This window comes from Haliaeetus leucocephalus, unplaced genomic scaffold (assembly GCF_000737465.1).
Source record: "Haliaeetus leucocephalus isolate CR32 unplaced genomic scaffold, Haliaeetus_leucocephalus-4.0 Scaffold295, whole genome shotgun sequence".
NCBI classification, from domain to species: Eukaryota; Metazoa; Chordata; class Aves; order Accipitriformes; family Accipitridae; genus Haliaeetus; species Haliaeetus leucocephalus.
The window spans coordinates 5,004,894-5,018,418 of record NW_010972731.1 but is presented as its reverse complement, the minus strand read 5'-3'; the positions used below and the strand labels follow the sequence as shown (position 1 = coordinate 5,018,418).

At 47.3% G+C, this 13,525-nt stretch overlaps 1 protein-coding gene across 1 annotated transcript; it reads left to right on the top strand.

Moving 5' to 3' along the window:
* The first annotated feature begins 420 nt into the window (after positions 1 to 420).
* Positions 421 to 2,947, top strand: LOC104833559 (grifin-like). Its single transcript, XM_010570291.1, has 4 exons — positions 421 to 432; positions 1,989 to 2,068; positions 2,163 to 2,325; positions 2,783 to 2,947. Exons 1-4 carry the CDS (start codon positions 421 to 423, stop codon positions 2,945 to 2,947), a joined length of 420 nt encoding a protein of 139 aa, XP_010568593.1.
* Positions 2,948 to 13,525: the final 10,578 nt, after the last annotated feature.

The window sequence follows — 13,525 nt, the reverse complement described above, 5'->3', positions numbered from 1 at the left end:
ACCTTGCAGTGGATGGGTCTCCCGCTATCTCCCCCAGCTTTGGAAGTCCCCATCCTCCCTTCATGCATTAAACACATCTGCCTCCCCCCCAGATTACAGCCTGAGTGCCTGTCCACTCCATTGCTGCTGCACTCCGGCTCCATCACGTCACAGCTCAGGACCGCCCGGCCGTCGCTGCCTTTGTGCAGGCAGCAGCGGGGCTGGATTAGCCCTGCACGCATGAGTGGGCTGACCCTGCCGGGCAGGGAGCAGGATTTGCTGCTCCCCATCTCCCAGCCAACAGCCTGCTCTGGAAAAGAGACCTTAACCCGCCGTAGCTGCCAATCCCCCGCGCACGTGGGCTCCTGGCCGGTGGCCCCTATATAGACCCCTCCAGCCACGGACCTGGCCGGGTCTGTGGTGCCGGGGCAGGCGAGCGAGATGGCATTGCGGGTAAGCGCTGGGGACAGGAGGTGGCACAGCCTGGTCTATCTGATGGGTGACAGCGCGGGGTTAGGCAGTGGGTAAAGGAAAGCGGCACAGATAAAGGCAAGAAAGGTAGAAAGACGTGGGGATGCTATTTGCGGTGCTGCCCCTCTATTTCAGCCCCATCCAGGCTATTGCAAAGCTGAGATCTTTGTGGCTTTTGAGAAAAGGCGATAGGACAGATTTTTTTTGTCTCAGTTACACCAGGGCTGGTCTGGGGTAATGCTGCCCTGATGGCAGCACTTCTGGTTTGGAGGGTTTAAGCTGAGACCAAAATACAACCGATGTTTTAGCAGAGGAGATCTGTGCTTTGCTATCTGTCTCTGCTGGGACAGCTGGCAGCAAAGAGGGAATTGCTGTTTCCTGCGTATGTGGTGTGTCTTTTGCTGGGATTGTTGTAATGATGACAAGCTAAGGGTCAAAGCAAGGCTAACCTGGGTGTTGCCATCACCACTTGCTGTTTGAAACCATATTGTCAGCTCCATCAGCCCTCCGTGTTTCACGGGGGGAACACTGGTGTGGTCAGAGCCTTTGAAGGACTATGCGTGGGTTCCTAAAGCTACTCACCAAAAGTAGCCGGGCATGAGGGCATGAAGTTGGCCATCATCATGTCTCAGCTCCTGTTCAAAAATGTGCATATCCCCAAAATGCATTGGAAGGAGGAAATCATGGCAAAGAAACAGGAGAGTGAAACTGCTGAGCTATGGGGAGGGAAAGCAAGGCATGCAGCTGGCAGTGGAGATGCCAAGGCTGGAGAGATTTTCCCAGTGTAAGCAATAAGTTTGAGAGAGGGGGATGCTCAGAAAAGCAAGATCATTAGACCATTACAAAAAGTGGGGTGAAATGGCAAGCAGTTCTTATTAAAATGAGTTATTTAATAAAACTATGAATTATTCAAAAAGGAACATTTCCCAGCTTGTATTATGCAGGTTTAACCTTGGAGATGGGGGGAGCGGGTAGAACAGGGGATCAAGCAGGAGCTTGTGAGAAAAGTCACCCATGTAATGTTGGATGAGGACGGGCTGGATGCCACCTTACACCCATTCTTGATCAGTCCTTGTCTTTCACATTCTGCTTCAAAATATCACAAAGTTTTCTGCTTTGGATTTCGTATTGCCCAGGCAGGGAGAGGGAGCAGAGCGTCTTTGTGTCCTGTTGACCATGCAGGCATTCAGGTTCTTTAATAAGAGCCCTGGCATTTTTCTCTAAATGGATACAAAATGAAGTTGCTACAACATCCAGTTGATGAGGTGGGATTTGCTGCCCCTGACAACTTTTGTAAAGAGCTGGGTGGGATCAGGGAGCAAAAATAAAATAAAAAATGGAAAAAGATAGAATAACCTAAGCCCACGAGTTTATTTAGCAATGAGAAAAAGGCAGGGGCAGAGAGTGTGCCTGCATGGGAAGGGGGGAGAAAGGAGAAGATGAAGAGAGGGTGAGAAAGATGGAGATGTGTAAGGGATGAGTGGGGCCATGCACCTCTCCCATCTTGCCATACTTCACCATCGCCTCCTCGCTGGCAGTTCGAGGCCCTGTACCCAGAGGGGATATGTCCCGGCTGGAGCGTCGTGGTCAAGGGCGAGACCAGTTCCAGTACGAGCATGTAAGGACACAAGCCACTTGCAGCTCTCCTGGCTCACAAGAGCCAGCAGCATCTCTCCATGGCTCTCCATCACTTCTTTCTATTGCCCTCTTAGGTTTGAGATTAATTTGCTCTGTGATCCTGGAGACCAAATCGCTCTCCACTTTAACCCTCGCTTCTCCAGCTCCAGAATCGTCTGCAACTCTTTCCTCGCCAACCACTGGGGGAAGGAAGAGGTTAATAACACCTTCCCCTTGGAAGCAAAGGAGCCATTCCAGGTAACCCTGTGTCACTCCATGGGTCTCCTCGGGTGGGACAGGAGTGACCCAGCCAATATCAGGGTCCTCCTCATGGATCTAGCCCTGCCTTTTCTGCCAGCACCACATCCCCTCCCTGGCTCTGGCTCCTGTTAGTATTTCTGTTGTACTCCAATTTGCTGCTGATTTACACCCAGTTCTGGCACAGACATGCAAAGCTCCAGCAATAATCCCTGGATGCTGCATTTGTTTTCAATTTAGGCTTTGCATTATCACCACTTTCTGCTATCATGAAGAACTCAGTTATTCCCTCCTTTTGCCCAAAGTGGAGGTGAACAGTGTGCATGTCAGCTCTGGCAGGATTTGAAGCGGGTTGTAGATGCTTGTGCCCAGATCTGGACACTCACTGGCATCGTGACAGCAAGGTCACATGAAGACATGTGGCCACATGGTGAACCTAACACAGTCTCTCTTTCAGGTTGAAATCTACTCTGACCAGGACTATTTCCACATTTTCATCGATGAAAACAAAATCTTGCAGTACAAGCATCGGCAGAAGCAGCTTTCATCCATCACCAAGCTGCAGATTCTCAATGACATTGCCATTTCTTCAGTGGAAATCATCAAACGAGGCCTTTACTAGAGACCGGAGCTGGGACAGTCTCGCAGACCATTCCCCGCTAAGCTCCTGATCCAGCCAAGGACCATCCCCTCCCCTTCTCCACCCAACACATGCCATCATCATCAGCCAGGAAGATAGCTACACATGTGTCCTCGTAGTGGAAGCGATGGTCATTCCCATCTTAGTGGGACACTAAGACACCAAGTGTCACTTAGCACCCAGACATGTTGCTAACTGTAGCCCAGATCATCAAAGACCTTCTGCCTCTATGCCTTAGGGTGCACAACATCTTTGTTGTTGGACAGCCTGACAGATCACTACAGTATGTACAATTCTGCCTTGAGTAGTCTGGACACCTGAATGTTACCCTAGAAATTGTGTTTGACCAAGAGTAGGGTGTGAATTAGCACTAGTCCTCGGCTGGCCACGTGGTGAGGGATGTAATGGGTGCGGATGTTAGGGGTGGAAAAGGACATTTCTTTCCAGGAGCTGGGTAAAAATGCTACCATATTTGCCAATAAAATCAAACAAGGAAATCCCTGCTGGGACGTCCCTCACTGGGCAGATCAATCAAGTTATTAATTCCCTGCAAATCTCCAGGCACCTGGCATGAACAAAGGCTGGTGACTGGGCAGGAAGACACAGGCTGGGGGTTGCTTGGTTTTGGCACTGGGAAAATACTGCCTTTTTCCTTTGAGAGTTAACATAAGATGAAGGTCCCTCGTAGGTAAATCAGGGTCATAAGATTCAACTTGCAAGCTATTTCCAGAGATTCCTTTCACCAGCTGAGAGATGTTTGCTCAGCCTGAGTCCTGCCAACTCCAGGCTTCTTAGACAGACCCTGAGTGATGTAGTGGGTCAGAAAAGGGTAAAAGTTTAAAGAGACACGTAAAAGCATGTGGTCCTTTCACCATACACCAGAAATGCAGCTGGACTCCAAACAAAAGGTTCTGAGTAAATCAGGGTCTAGAAATTATGATAAGTTTGGACCGAACAAAGTGCCATTATTCCCGTAGATAGCCTCTAGCTTTTCTCTTTGTTCTGCTTTATTGTATTCTTTTCTCTTCCTTTTTAGTTGCCTTTCAAAACAGTCCACTTGTCCCTTGCACTCTCTTCTCTTTTCCACCCTCTTCCTTGGAGTGCAACATATCTCCAACTCCTTGACCGGGCCACAGCAGGCTAAAAGATGTTATTTTTACTTTGTTTTAATTATGCGCACCATAAGAAGCATAATGTCACAGTGTTAAATCTGAACAGGAACTCACTCCAAAAATGCAATTACAGCTGCCCCCAAATCACTGCTTTCTTCCTCAGACATAAGACAGACCACATTCCTGATGCAAAAGGCAAAGACAATCCTGCCTTGCCAGTCTGTTCCATCAAGGAGAAATCACTTGGTGAGAAGTCAGCTCTGATCTATCCTTGCCTTTGGGTGAGAATTCTGAAGGTCACAGCTTTGCTCCAGCCTTTTCTCAGTGCTCAGATTGGCCATTCCCAACTCTTCCCTCTATTTATAGTTTCAAGGACTTATGAGGAAGAGGTGACTGTGTAGCCAACCACAACACATGATGCCACAAAGTTGACATTCATGAGTGCTAAAAAGTTTATAATGTTTTTCCAGACTATAAAGAACACTAACTGGAAACCATCCTGTTCTTGTGGCAAAGAGCACAATGGGAACACAAAATGGTCCCAAGTGGTAGGTCCTCCTTCCAAAAAGAACAGAAAACAGGTTTGGAAATGGCCACAGTCTTGATTGCAGGTCAGGAAGGTTGGGATGGTGAGACTTCCTCTGGCCTGGAATAAATCTGTCACCGCTGGGACAAGAGGGTTGGCTCAAATTCTGGTTGTCGTGATGTAACTCAGGCGTTCAACAAGCTTTACTCTTATGGCCATCCCTTCAGTAAAACACACACAAACACAGACAAAATCAGGCCCACTGGGATCTCTGTGTCATATGTCTGATAATGCTGAACTGCATTTGAAAGAAATTATTCTTTTTATTTGTGCTTCTTTTGGGGGTTGATAGAGGCAGTTCATTTTCCATGGAGGAAAAGTGATGAAATGATTTATAAGGGTAATACTTGGTACTTATATGGCCGCAAACTCCATCTATAGCCACTGCTGCAGAAACACACCACAATTTCATTGTTCTCCAGAAGCGAGCACAAAGGACCGCAGACAAACAGGACAAAAAATATTTCAAGTACAAATAAATAAAGAGATGCCACAAAAAATCAGGCAGCAGCAGAGATTATGCCCTGACTCCTGAACATGTTCCCTGCAGCTTCTGCCAGCAGCTGATCTCACTCCATTACCATCTGCACCAAAAGAGCCCAATCTCTCCTGACACATCCACAGCTCTGCTGCTGGCTTCAGAATTTTATCTGCTGCCTCCTCGAGCCAAAACACTCCCAAGGGTGAAGGGGTCTTTAGAGCAAAAGAGGTCTGGGGAGCTACAGAGCATCTCTGGGAGGAAAACTCCAGGGCTGGCTGTTTATAGCTGTTTTGCACAGTTTTATGGGGAATGAGAGATGCCCTCCAAGTCTGTGATCCTCATCTGCCCCTTAAGGAGAAAGTCCAGGGGAAAATGAAGTCCCACAATTATGACAGTCAATTAAACTCTCAGGAGGGGGGTTGGCACATCAGACTTGCACAGAGGCATTGCATGCTGATATTGAGGTGATCAAAGGGAACAAATCAATCCTTCTTCTAAATTTTAACCAGCCTTCCTATTCATGACCTGAGGTTTGAAACTGGGGAGGGAACTGATGGAGATAAGCTCCTGCCCAGGGGTATTTTTTGAAGAGCTGGAGGCCTTTTGAAGGGGAAGGAGCAGAGGCAGCTGGGGATGCAGCTCTGTGAGGGACCAGCATTTCACTGCCCAACCTAAAGGCCAAGCTCAATATTTTTGCTGTGGCCAAGTGCAGCACAAGAACCAGGCTGAAATGCTTCCAGAGAGAGCAATTACTGTGGGATGGGATCCAGACTGTCCTAAGCAGGATCTGCTTATAAAGCAGCAGCTGCTGCCCTTAACACTTACACGGACTGGGGAGGGACACCTGAGAGAGATGTCCCTCAGGAGGCAAAGCCAAGAGGTGACCTCCAACCTGGGCTCTCCTTTTCCTTCTGATTCTCCTCCTTTGGGCTGGATCTGAAGAGCTCAGTGAAATGCTCTGGCTTGTCCCCAGATCAATGAGGGGAAAATCAGGCTCGTCATCCTTTGTGCTTGAGCCGTGCCAGGACTCCCAGGGCCAAGGTCCCCTCTGGCAGTGTCATAGCACTGCAGATCTCCTGGGGAGCATCTGCCGATGCATGATCGGAGAGCGTTCCTTGGTGTCGCTGACACTGCTGGCAATCATCGCATACCCCAGCAGCAAGCACAGGCAATTTCCTCACAGGCTGGTGAGCAAACAGCTCCCACGTCAGCAACAGTCACGTCTCATCAGCAGAGCACCAGCCTGGAGACATCGGACTGAGTGACACTGTCTCGGCTGGCCTTAGTAAGGGACAGTTGAATATCAGACACTGGGTCCTGCCTTGAGATAGGAAAGGCAGCATGAAAAAGGGCAAGGACTTGTTGCCAATGCAGTGGGAAAGACTTCTAGGAAAGTACAAAAAAAGGAGAAAGTCACGTAGGTTGCATCTGCCTCATACTCACTTTCTGACCTGGTGCCTTTTTTTTTTTTTTTTACATAACCATCCCTCTACAAAAAACCCAAACCAACCCACCAAACTTTGTTGCAGGAGCTTTAGCTACTTACTCATAGCTAGACGGCAGCTCTGGTGAAGACAGGCAGTTGTTAACCCTTTAACTAAGAATTCCCTTTTTCCTCCCATTTCAATGCCCCCATGAGTATCTCCTGATGGACAACAGCTGGCCTGCAGCAGAGATCTTCGCCTCTCCACTGATCTATGCAGCTGTGTTGTGGATCAGCTCAGCGATTGTGGACCTATGTCTATGGCATCTCTAATTTCCCACATGCCCCAGGGCCTCTATTTTCCCAACACGTTGTCACAGAAATAATTGCCTGAAGTGCAGACCTCAGCAATTACTTTCTTCCTTACAACTCTGAGCCCTTACCTAAGAGGCTGCTTATTCAACAACAAGGGCTGTCAAACTCCTTAAATGCTCAGGAGTCACAGGTGTTTGCTGGCAGAACTGAGGAACAGGAAGGGCAAATGTTCAGCCTTTTTCTGAAAAGTATAGAAAAAAACCCCAAAACAAGAGGAAAGGAGGAGTTACTCTCAGTTCTGGCTGGGAACAGGTATTTCTAAGGCACCAGGCAGCCCCATATTGCAGCTAGAAAGGAACCTCTGCTGGAAAGCAGAGGGATGTTTCTTTTATTGCATTTAAAGAGAGCTTTATAAAGCCATTTTAACTCACAGCATCTTCATCCAGAGCCAGCTCAGACAGGAAAGTACACCTCCCAGCCCTGATCTTGCATGCATGGTGGCAGGTCCCAGCTGCAGGCATTAAATGCAGGCTGGAGAGGGATTATTTTCTGAAAGAAAGGATCTGCTTTAGAAGTTGAAGAATTGGAAGCTGATGGTATCACTTTCTTTGGCAGCTGTGTTATTGTATATCACTGCTGGCTAAGGAAAGGGTGAAAAATTAGCCTGATGCCCAAATTTGCTGGCCCTTCAGTTCTGCGATCTGTTCGAGACCCTCTTGCCAAAGCTAGATGCAATCTATCATGTTATTCCTTCAAGCTATACAAACATAGCTAGCCAAATCTCTGACTTTACCAGAGCACAAGGCAACAGCCTATGGAGATCAGGATGGTTCCTCTGCACCAACACACATCATAAGGCTGTCTAGGTCTTATAAAGCACTTTAAAACCATAGGGACCGAAGTAAACTATAAAGAGAAGGAAGTATCATAACACCCTTGTGCAGGTGAGGAAACCAAGGCATGTGGAGGAAAGAAGCAGAGTAGAAAAGGAGGGAAGGAACCAGGTTTTTGCCTCCAGCCTGGTGCTCTCACCCTGCAGCTTGTGGCCTGGCCATGTAGCCTGTGGGTAGGTTTGCCTGGGACTTTTCATGATCTATCAGATGTTGCCCCGAGCCTTCATGAGCTAACAGGCTCTACGGCCTGCAGCACAGCCCAGGTCACACAGATGACCCAGCCCCTTGTCTTAAATGAGTGACCAGGGCTGCTGAGCAGCTCATTAGCCCAAGGAGTTTTCCATCCATCCGTACACAGATATCATTGCTGTGGTCTCAAGCTACTGATCAGCATTTTTCTAGCTTGGTTCATGCTCCACCTCAAACAATGACCAAAGAGCCACCAACATCCCTTCATTTTCTTCCCCTTCCTTGATATACCACCTGTCCAAAGAAAGCCTTAGAAATTGCTGCATGAGTTATTGCACAAAAAAACTTGCTGGTTTCAAAAATTGGGAGTAAAACTGAGATGCAGCTATTTCACCTTCCAACCTCCGCCTTTGCGCTAAACTCCAGCTATTGTCAGCTTTCATTTCTTGAAGTTGCTCTGTGCTGTGAACACACACTGGAAACAAAGACAGACGTGGTCAGTGGTGATGAGACGGCAGCGATTGTACTTCCAGTAAATTGTCCAAGTCTTTCCAGATGAGTCACTGCACACAGAGAGGTGAGGCATTATTACTAGAGAGAAAAAGTTTACAACTGATCCTGACAGAGTTTAGCAACATCTCACAGCCTTTGCCTGCCTGATTTTCTGTGACTCTAGTTGTGGAGATTCCTTCTAAAAGGCTGCCCAAAATAAATAATGCCTCACAGATTGTTTTTCTTACCCTGTCAAAACATTACAGCAGGCTGCTGGAAAGCATTCAGACCCAGGATCACATCTCTCCCTGTCTCCCATCTGATCTCCTCTTGAATCCACAAAGCAGAAATCCTAAGGATTTCCTGATTGGAAGCATAAAATATAGGAAAGCTCATTTTTAAATGCATAACACTCAATCACCAAGACCTTGTTGCAAACATGCTCAAGTTCTAATTCTTACTGCAACCTGATCCCAGGCGTACCTGTTTTGTGACAGCTACCCGCAAAGCATCACCTAGGCTGAGAGTAAATCATCTTGCTCAGAAAGACAAACTCCCTCCTATTGTAGTCTTTAAAATCTTTATCTCCTCCCTGACGCCAGCAGATCTGGGCCCTGAGAGTGTTTTTCTCAGAGCTTTTCCTCCCTGCATTTCCCCTCTGCAAGCCTCTGCAGCTGGGAAGAGGCAAACAGTGGCAAATTTAAAGCCTTTGTCACAGACTTCCCCCAGATGGCAATCAGCTGATGGAACTGAGAAAGCTTTGTCATCTAAAAAGCCCTTTATTAGCCTGTTGCACCTGGGTATAGAGCACCAGGGAAGCAATATTGTTATGCAAATCTGGCAGCGTTCAGGTAGGATAGAGGACTGACTGTTAGCAGCCCCGGCTCTTAATATTGTTTTATCTGCCTCCCTCTCAGTAGTATCAGTGGGAAACTGCTTAGACCGCTAGAGTTGTAACAGGATGAAATGGAGTCCCACAAACCTGGTCAGACCACCAGATTGCCTCAATTACTAAATCTGCTTGATTTGGGCGTTGCTTTCAGTCTGGTTCTAGTGATTCCTCCCCGAGGTTGGCAGTGCCTGTATTGATCAAGAGTGTGAGACCCCTGCACAAAACGTGGACACGGAGGAAATCCCACCATTGGTTCAATCCACCCTGGGTCACAGCTCCGGGGAGAGAAGGGCTGGGTGCAGGCAGTGTTAGACAGTTGCTTTGCATGTCAGCTGCCGCCCCTGTGAAGTCCTGGCTTCTCTTAATGTCTCAAGGACCTGACTTAGTGCTCAGTATCGCTTCAAAATCTTGTCTGTAAGTTTGTGCAATGAATTAGGGATCCACAGCACTGATTTCTCCTTAAAAAACCCACTTTGTTCTGCAGCAAATCTCCATTTAGTGACTCTCTATTTAATGAGACAGGGTCAAATTCACTTGGTGTTGTCCTGTTTTTAAGCAGGGGCCCTGCAGGAGCATGTTCAGCCCTGCATTCCCCAGCCTGCTGCTTGCCTGCACTTCTGCAGAAACCAAAAGCAAAGATATCTGAAAGACAGATTTTTCAATCACGCTAATGCCAAAATGGCGTTTCATTGTTCTTGAGCGAGTGAACATCATATCAGACAAATTCTTCTATACAAAATTATCTTTTTATTTCAGCCACTACATTTCCGGAGCACTCAATCTAAGAGGCTTCCAATAAAAAGGATGGAAGATAAGGAATTTGGCACATATCTGTTTATGAAAACAGACATCAGTGAATATTCTCAGGCATAAAAATGCACACATTCTCCATTTAAAATCCTCCAAAGGACACTTGAAATAGTTTAAATGTTTCATTCTTTGATTGAGAAGGAAGAATAGTGGGAGAAGAAAGGTTTTCATTCTCATAAAAGTAATTACAAACAACAAACATCAATTCCCAGATGTTTTTGATTTGTTTTGTGATTTTATTTTCAAAGAATCTGAAGTGCACTTGGCATCTTCTGTGTATTGTCTTTGTGAGCAGCGTTGGCCTCTTATCTCCTCCTGGATTCACAGCCACGTCAATGCACTGACATCAGCAAATGCCACGCCAGAGCTATACTGAGGACCTGGACCGCAGTGCCAGAAATAGCTTGTGTACCCCCCTAAAACGCAGTGCCGGAGCAGAGATGACATGGGGACGGAGCAGCCACCAGCAGAGGGAGCGGCAAAGCCAGCTCAGTGGTCCCCCAAACCGATGGCACCCAGGTTTTGGGGAGTTTTGTTGATGGCTTAGAGATCTGTAAGAAAATGTCCCAGAGAAGGATGGACACCTTTTTTTTTGTCCAATACAAGTTAGCAAACGGTGATGCTGTTACTCTCTCCTGATGGCAAGAGAGAACCCAGAGAGACAGGTTTCAGTATTACTCCTGTTTGTATCAAGCATTAGAAATGCTCACCCAGACCCTCTCCGGTTGCAGCGGCAGCAGGGTCCCTGGGAGGGGGAAGGAGTGTGCGCAGCACAGGGGCAAATGCAGGGGCTCAGAAATCCTCCCTTACCCCAAGGTCCTCCCGTCTCCATGCCATCAGTCAAAAAGTGCCAGGGGCAGAAGGGGTAAGAGGCAAAGAAGGTGGTTTTTATCCAGTGCTTTTCAAGGGCAGTCCAACCAGCACCTCCCAGCAAAACCAGTGGGAAACAATTTCACCACTGCCAGTTTTTGCCCCTAATGTCGAGCTGGGATGTGATCCCAGCTCACCTAACACAAGCAGCACCCAGACAGTCCATCCTGGTAGCACCAATCCAGCCCCCACTTGACTGAGACAAACCCTAATTTTGTTTCATCTCTGTGAAGTGAGCAGATCCCATCCCACCTATCTGCTGGGCAAGCTCGGTGGGAGGGTGGGAGAGCAAAATAGGCTTTAGGTCAAATCATGGCAGCTGAGACACATCAGGCATGTCAGGATATGCACTGGGAGAAAGCTAAGAAAGCAAAGTGCCCTTTCGCTGGGTGCCAGCCACCACACAGGGGGTCAAGGATGCAGCTCCGCTGGGACCACGCGGGGGGGAGTCTGTCTGAGTTCTGTCCCCCTTGTACTCAGCAGGGAGAAAAGTTTAAGTGGGGAGAGCACATGAGCTGCTGTAAGTAGATGCGCAACCGGAGGAATTGGTCCACCTCCACAATCTCAAGGTCCACCTGGTCACCAGCATAAGCTGGAAAAGCCTCAGGGTTTCCTGAACTTACACCGGTTCTTAGGCCCGGGACAGGCAGAGTATCAGTGCGGCTGTGTGACACCCAGCTTGTGCTGCAGCAGGAAGTTGTGCTGAGGCAGCTATGCTAAATTTATCCTGCCCTGGGACTCTGATGTGCAGTGGGCAGAGCAGGTTTGGGCAGCCGTAGCAGGTTTGGGAGCTGTTGTGATTTTTTCTTGAGATTCTGGCAAAGCCCCAAAGTGTCTGACTCACTCCTCCTCTCAGGTCAGTTCTTCACAGCTGTCACTCCGGTGAGACCAGCGGGTTATTTCTGATGTACACTGCTGTATGGTCACACTCTAGTCCATTACCCTTGCTGGTGAAGGATGGCTCCTGTCTCCAGTGGGCTTTATTTAGCTTCCACTCCAAAGCTGTTCTGTAAAAGAAGAACCAATGTGAAAAGGGTACACCATTTGTTTTTGTCAGAGATTCCCCATCTTGAGTTATCTGGTGACTTTGAACTTGTTAGAATCAATGAACTTGTTATAATCATTGCCCCTGTCCTCTCTATCGGCTGTACGCAGCGTATAGATTTGTCATTTGTTGTTAGAGATGACTTGGCATTTGTGAGCTGTGTCAATGGATACAAAAGCAGATTCATTCTAATTATACCAAACCACTGATCAACTTAGTAGTCTAGTCTAGTATTTTAAGCCCTAAAGGTTCCTTAGCAGTAAATCGTGCAGGTTCCAAATAAAGCGCATGGGGGAGAAAAAAGGAAGTTAACTGTATTTATTAGCTTGAACATTTGGAAAGTAACTACTTGGACAAAATACATTCAAAGATCCCTGGCACATTTCTTCACTCTCTTCTCTTGTATTCTGTTAATACCCTACTAAAAGTGTTGACTTAAACACCTCCATTCTGTTGTTTTCTGTGTGTAATGGCAGGTCTGCTTTAGGGAGGCTGGGCAGTGGCTGGCAAGGACTTGGGTGCATGGAGATTTCCAATTGCTAGCTTCGACCCTGGCCTGCGTAGTTGCCTGTTTGTGACAGATCTATTTGCTTGTGGAGCAGCTGTGAAATTGCAGCAGATTTTAGGTATCCATGAGAGTATCCGTGCATTTCACTGCATAGAATAATGTGTACCTTGTGCTCTGGGCAACACACTATAATTAGTTTGTAGAAGTTGTTTGTCTCTGAAGATCTATAAATACACATACATAAAACTATAAGGGAATAAGCAGTCACATGCTTAAAGCAAATGCATTCTAATGCAGAAGAGCTTTATACGCTGATCACATTCCCCCTACCCCCAAATGTGGTTCCACTGTTGATCTTTCTTTCATTTCACGTAAGGCTGACCAAAAATATTTACTTTCTTCTTTCACATAAATAGACTAAAATGGATGGATGGAGAATTTCCCGCTGAAATCAAGGGCATTCACCATTCAGTGACAAACAGCCTCCACCTGGGCTATATTTGTTACCTTGCTCTGTCTCAGAGAAGGCAAAGAAAGAAAATTAAAAAATAAACACCTCAGGCAGAGGTATCAGTTCCTCTTGGCAAACACTTTTTTTTTTGTGCGTCAACTAAGTACCTCCGGTCAAAAGCTTCATTTTACAAACCAACCTTGCTCCCCAACCAAGCCCTTCAACTTTTCCAAGTGACTTTTTTTCTATGACCCACTCTTCCCATCCCTACAGTCTAAGAGACAAGACAAAAAGCTGGGTTTCCTTCTGGGGTCCTCCTTGCTCGAGTGGATTCCCACCAATGCCTGCTATGCTGTTAACCATTGGCGTACCGGCCTCTGCTGGAAAGCACAGAAGGAGGGTGGATTTGATGTTAGAGTAAACACTGAACTGCCTGGGTACCTCCTTGCCTTGCTGTCGCTGAGCCCAGGGAAACCCCAGGAGAGGAGAAGGA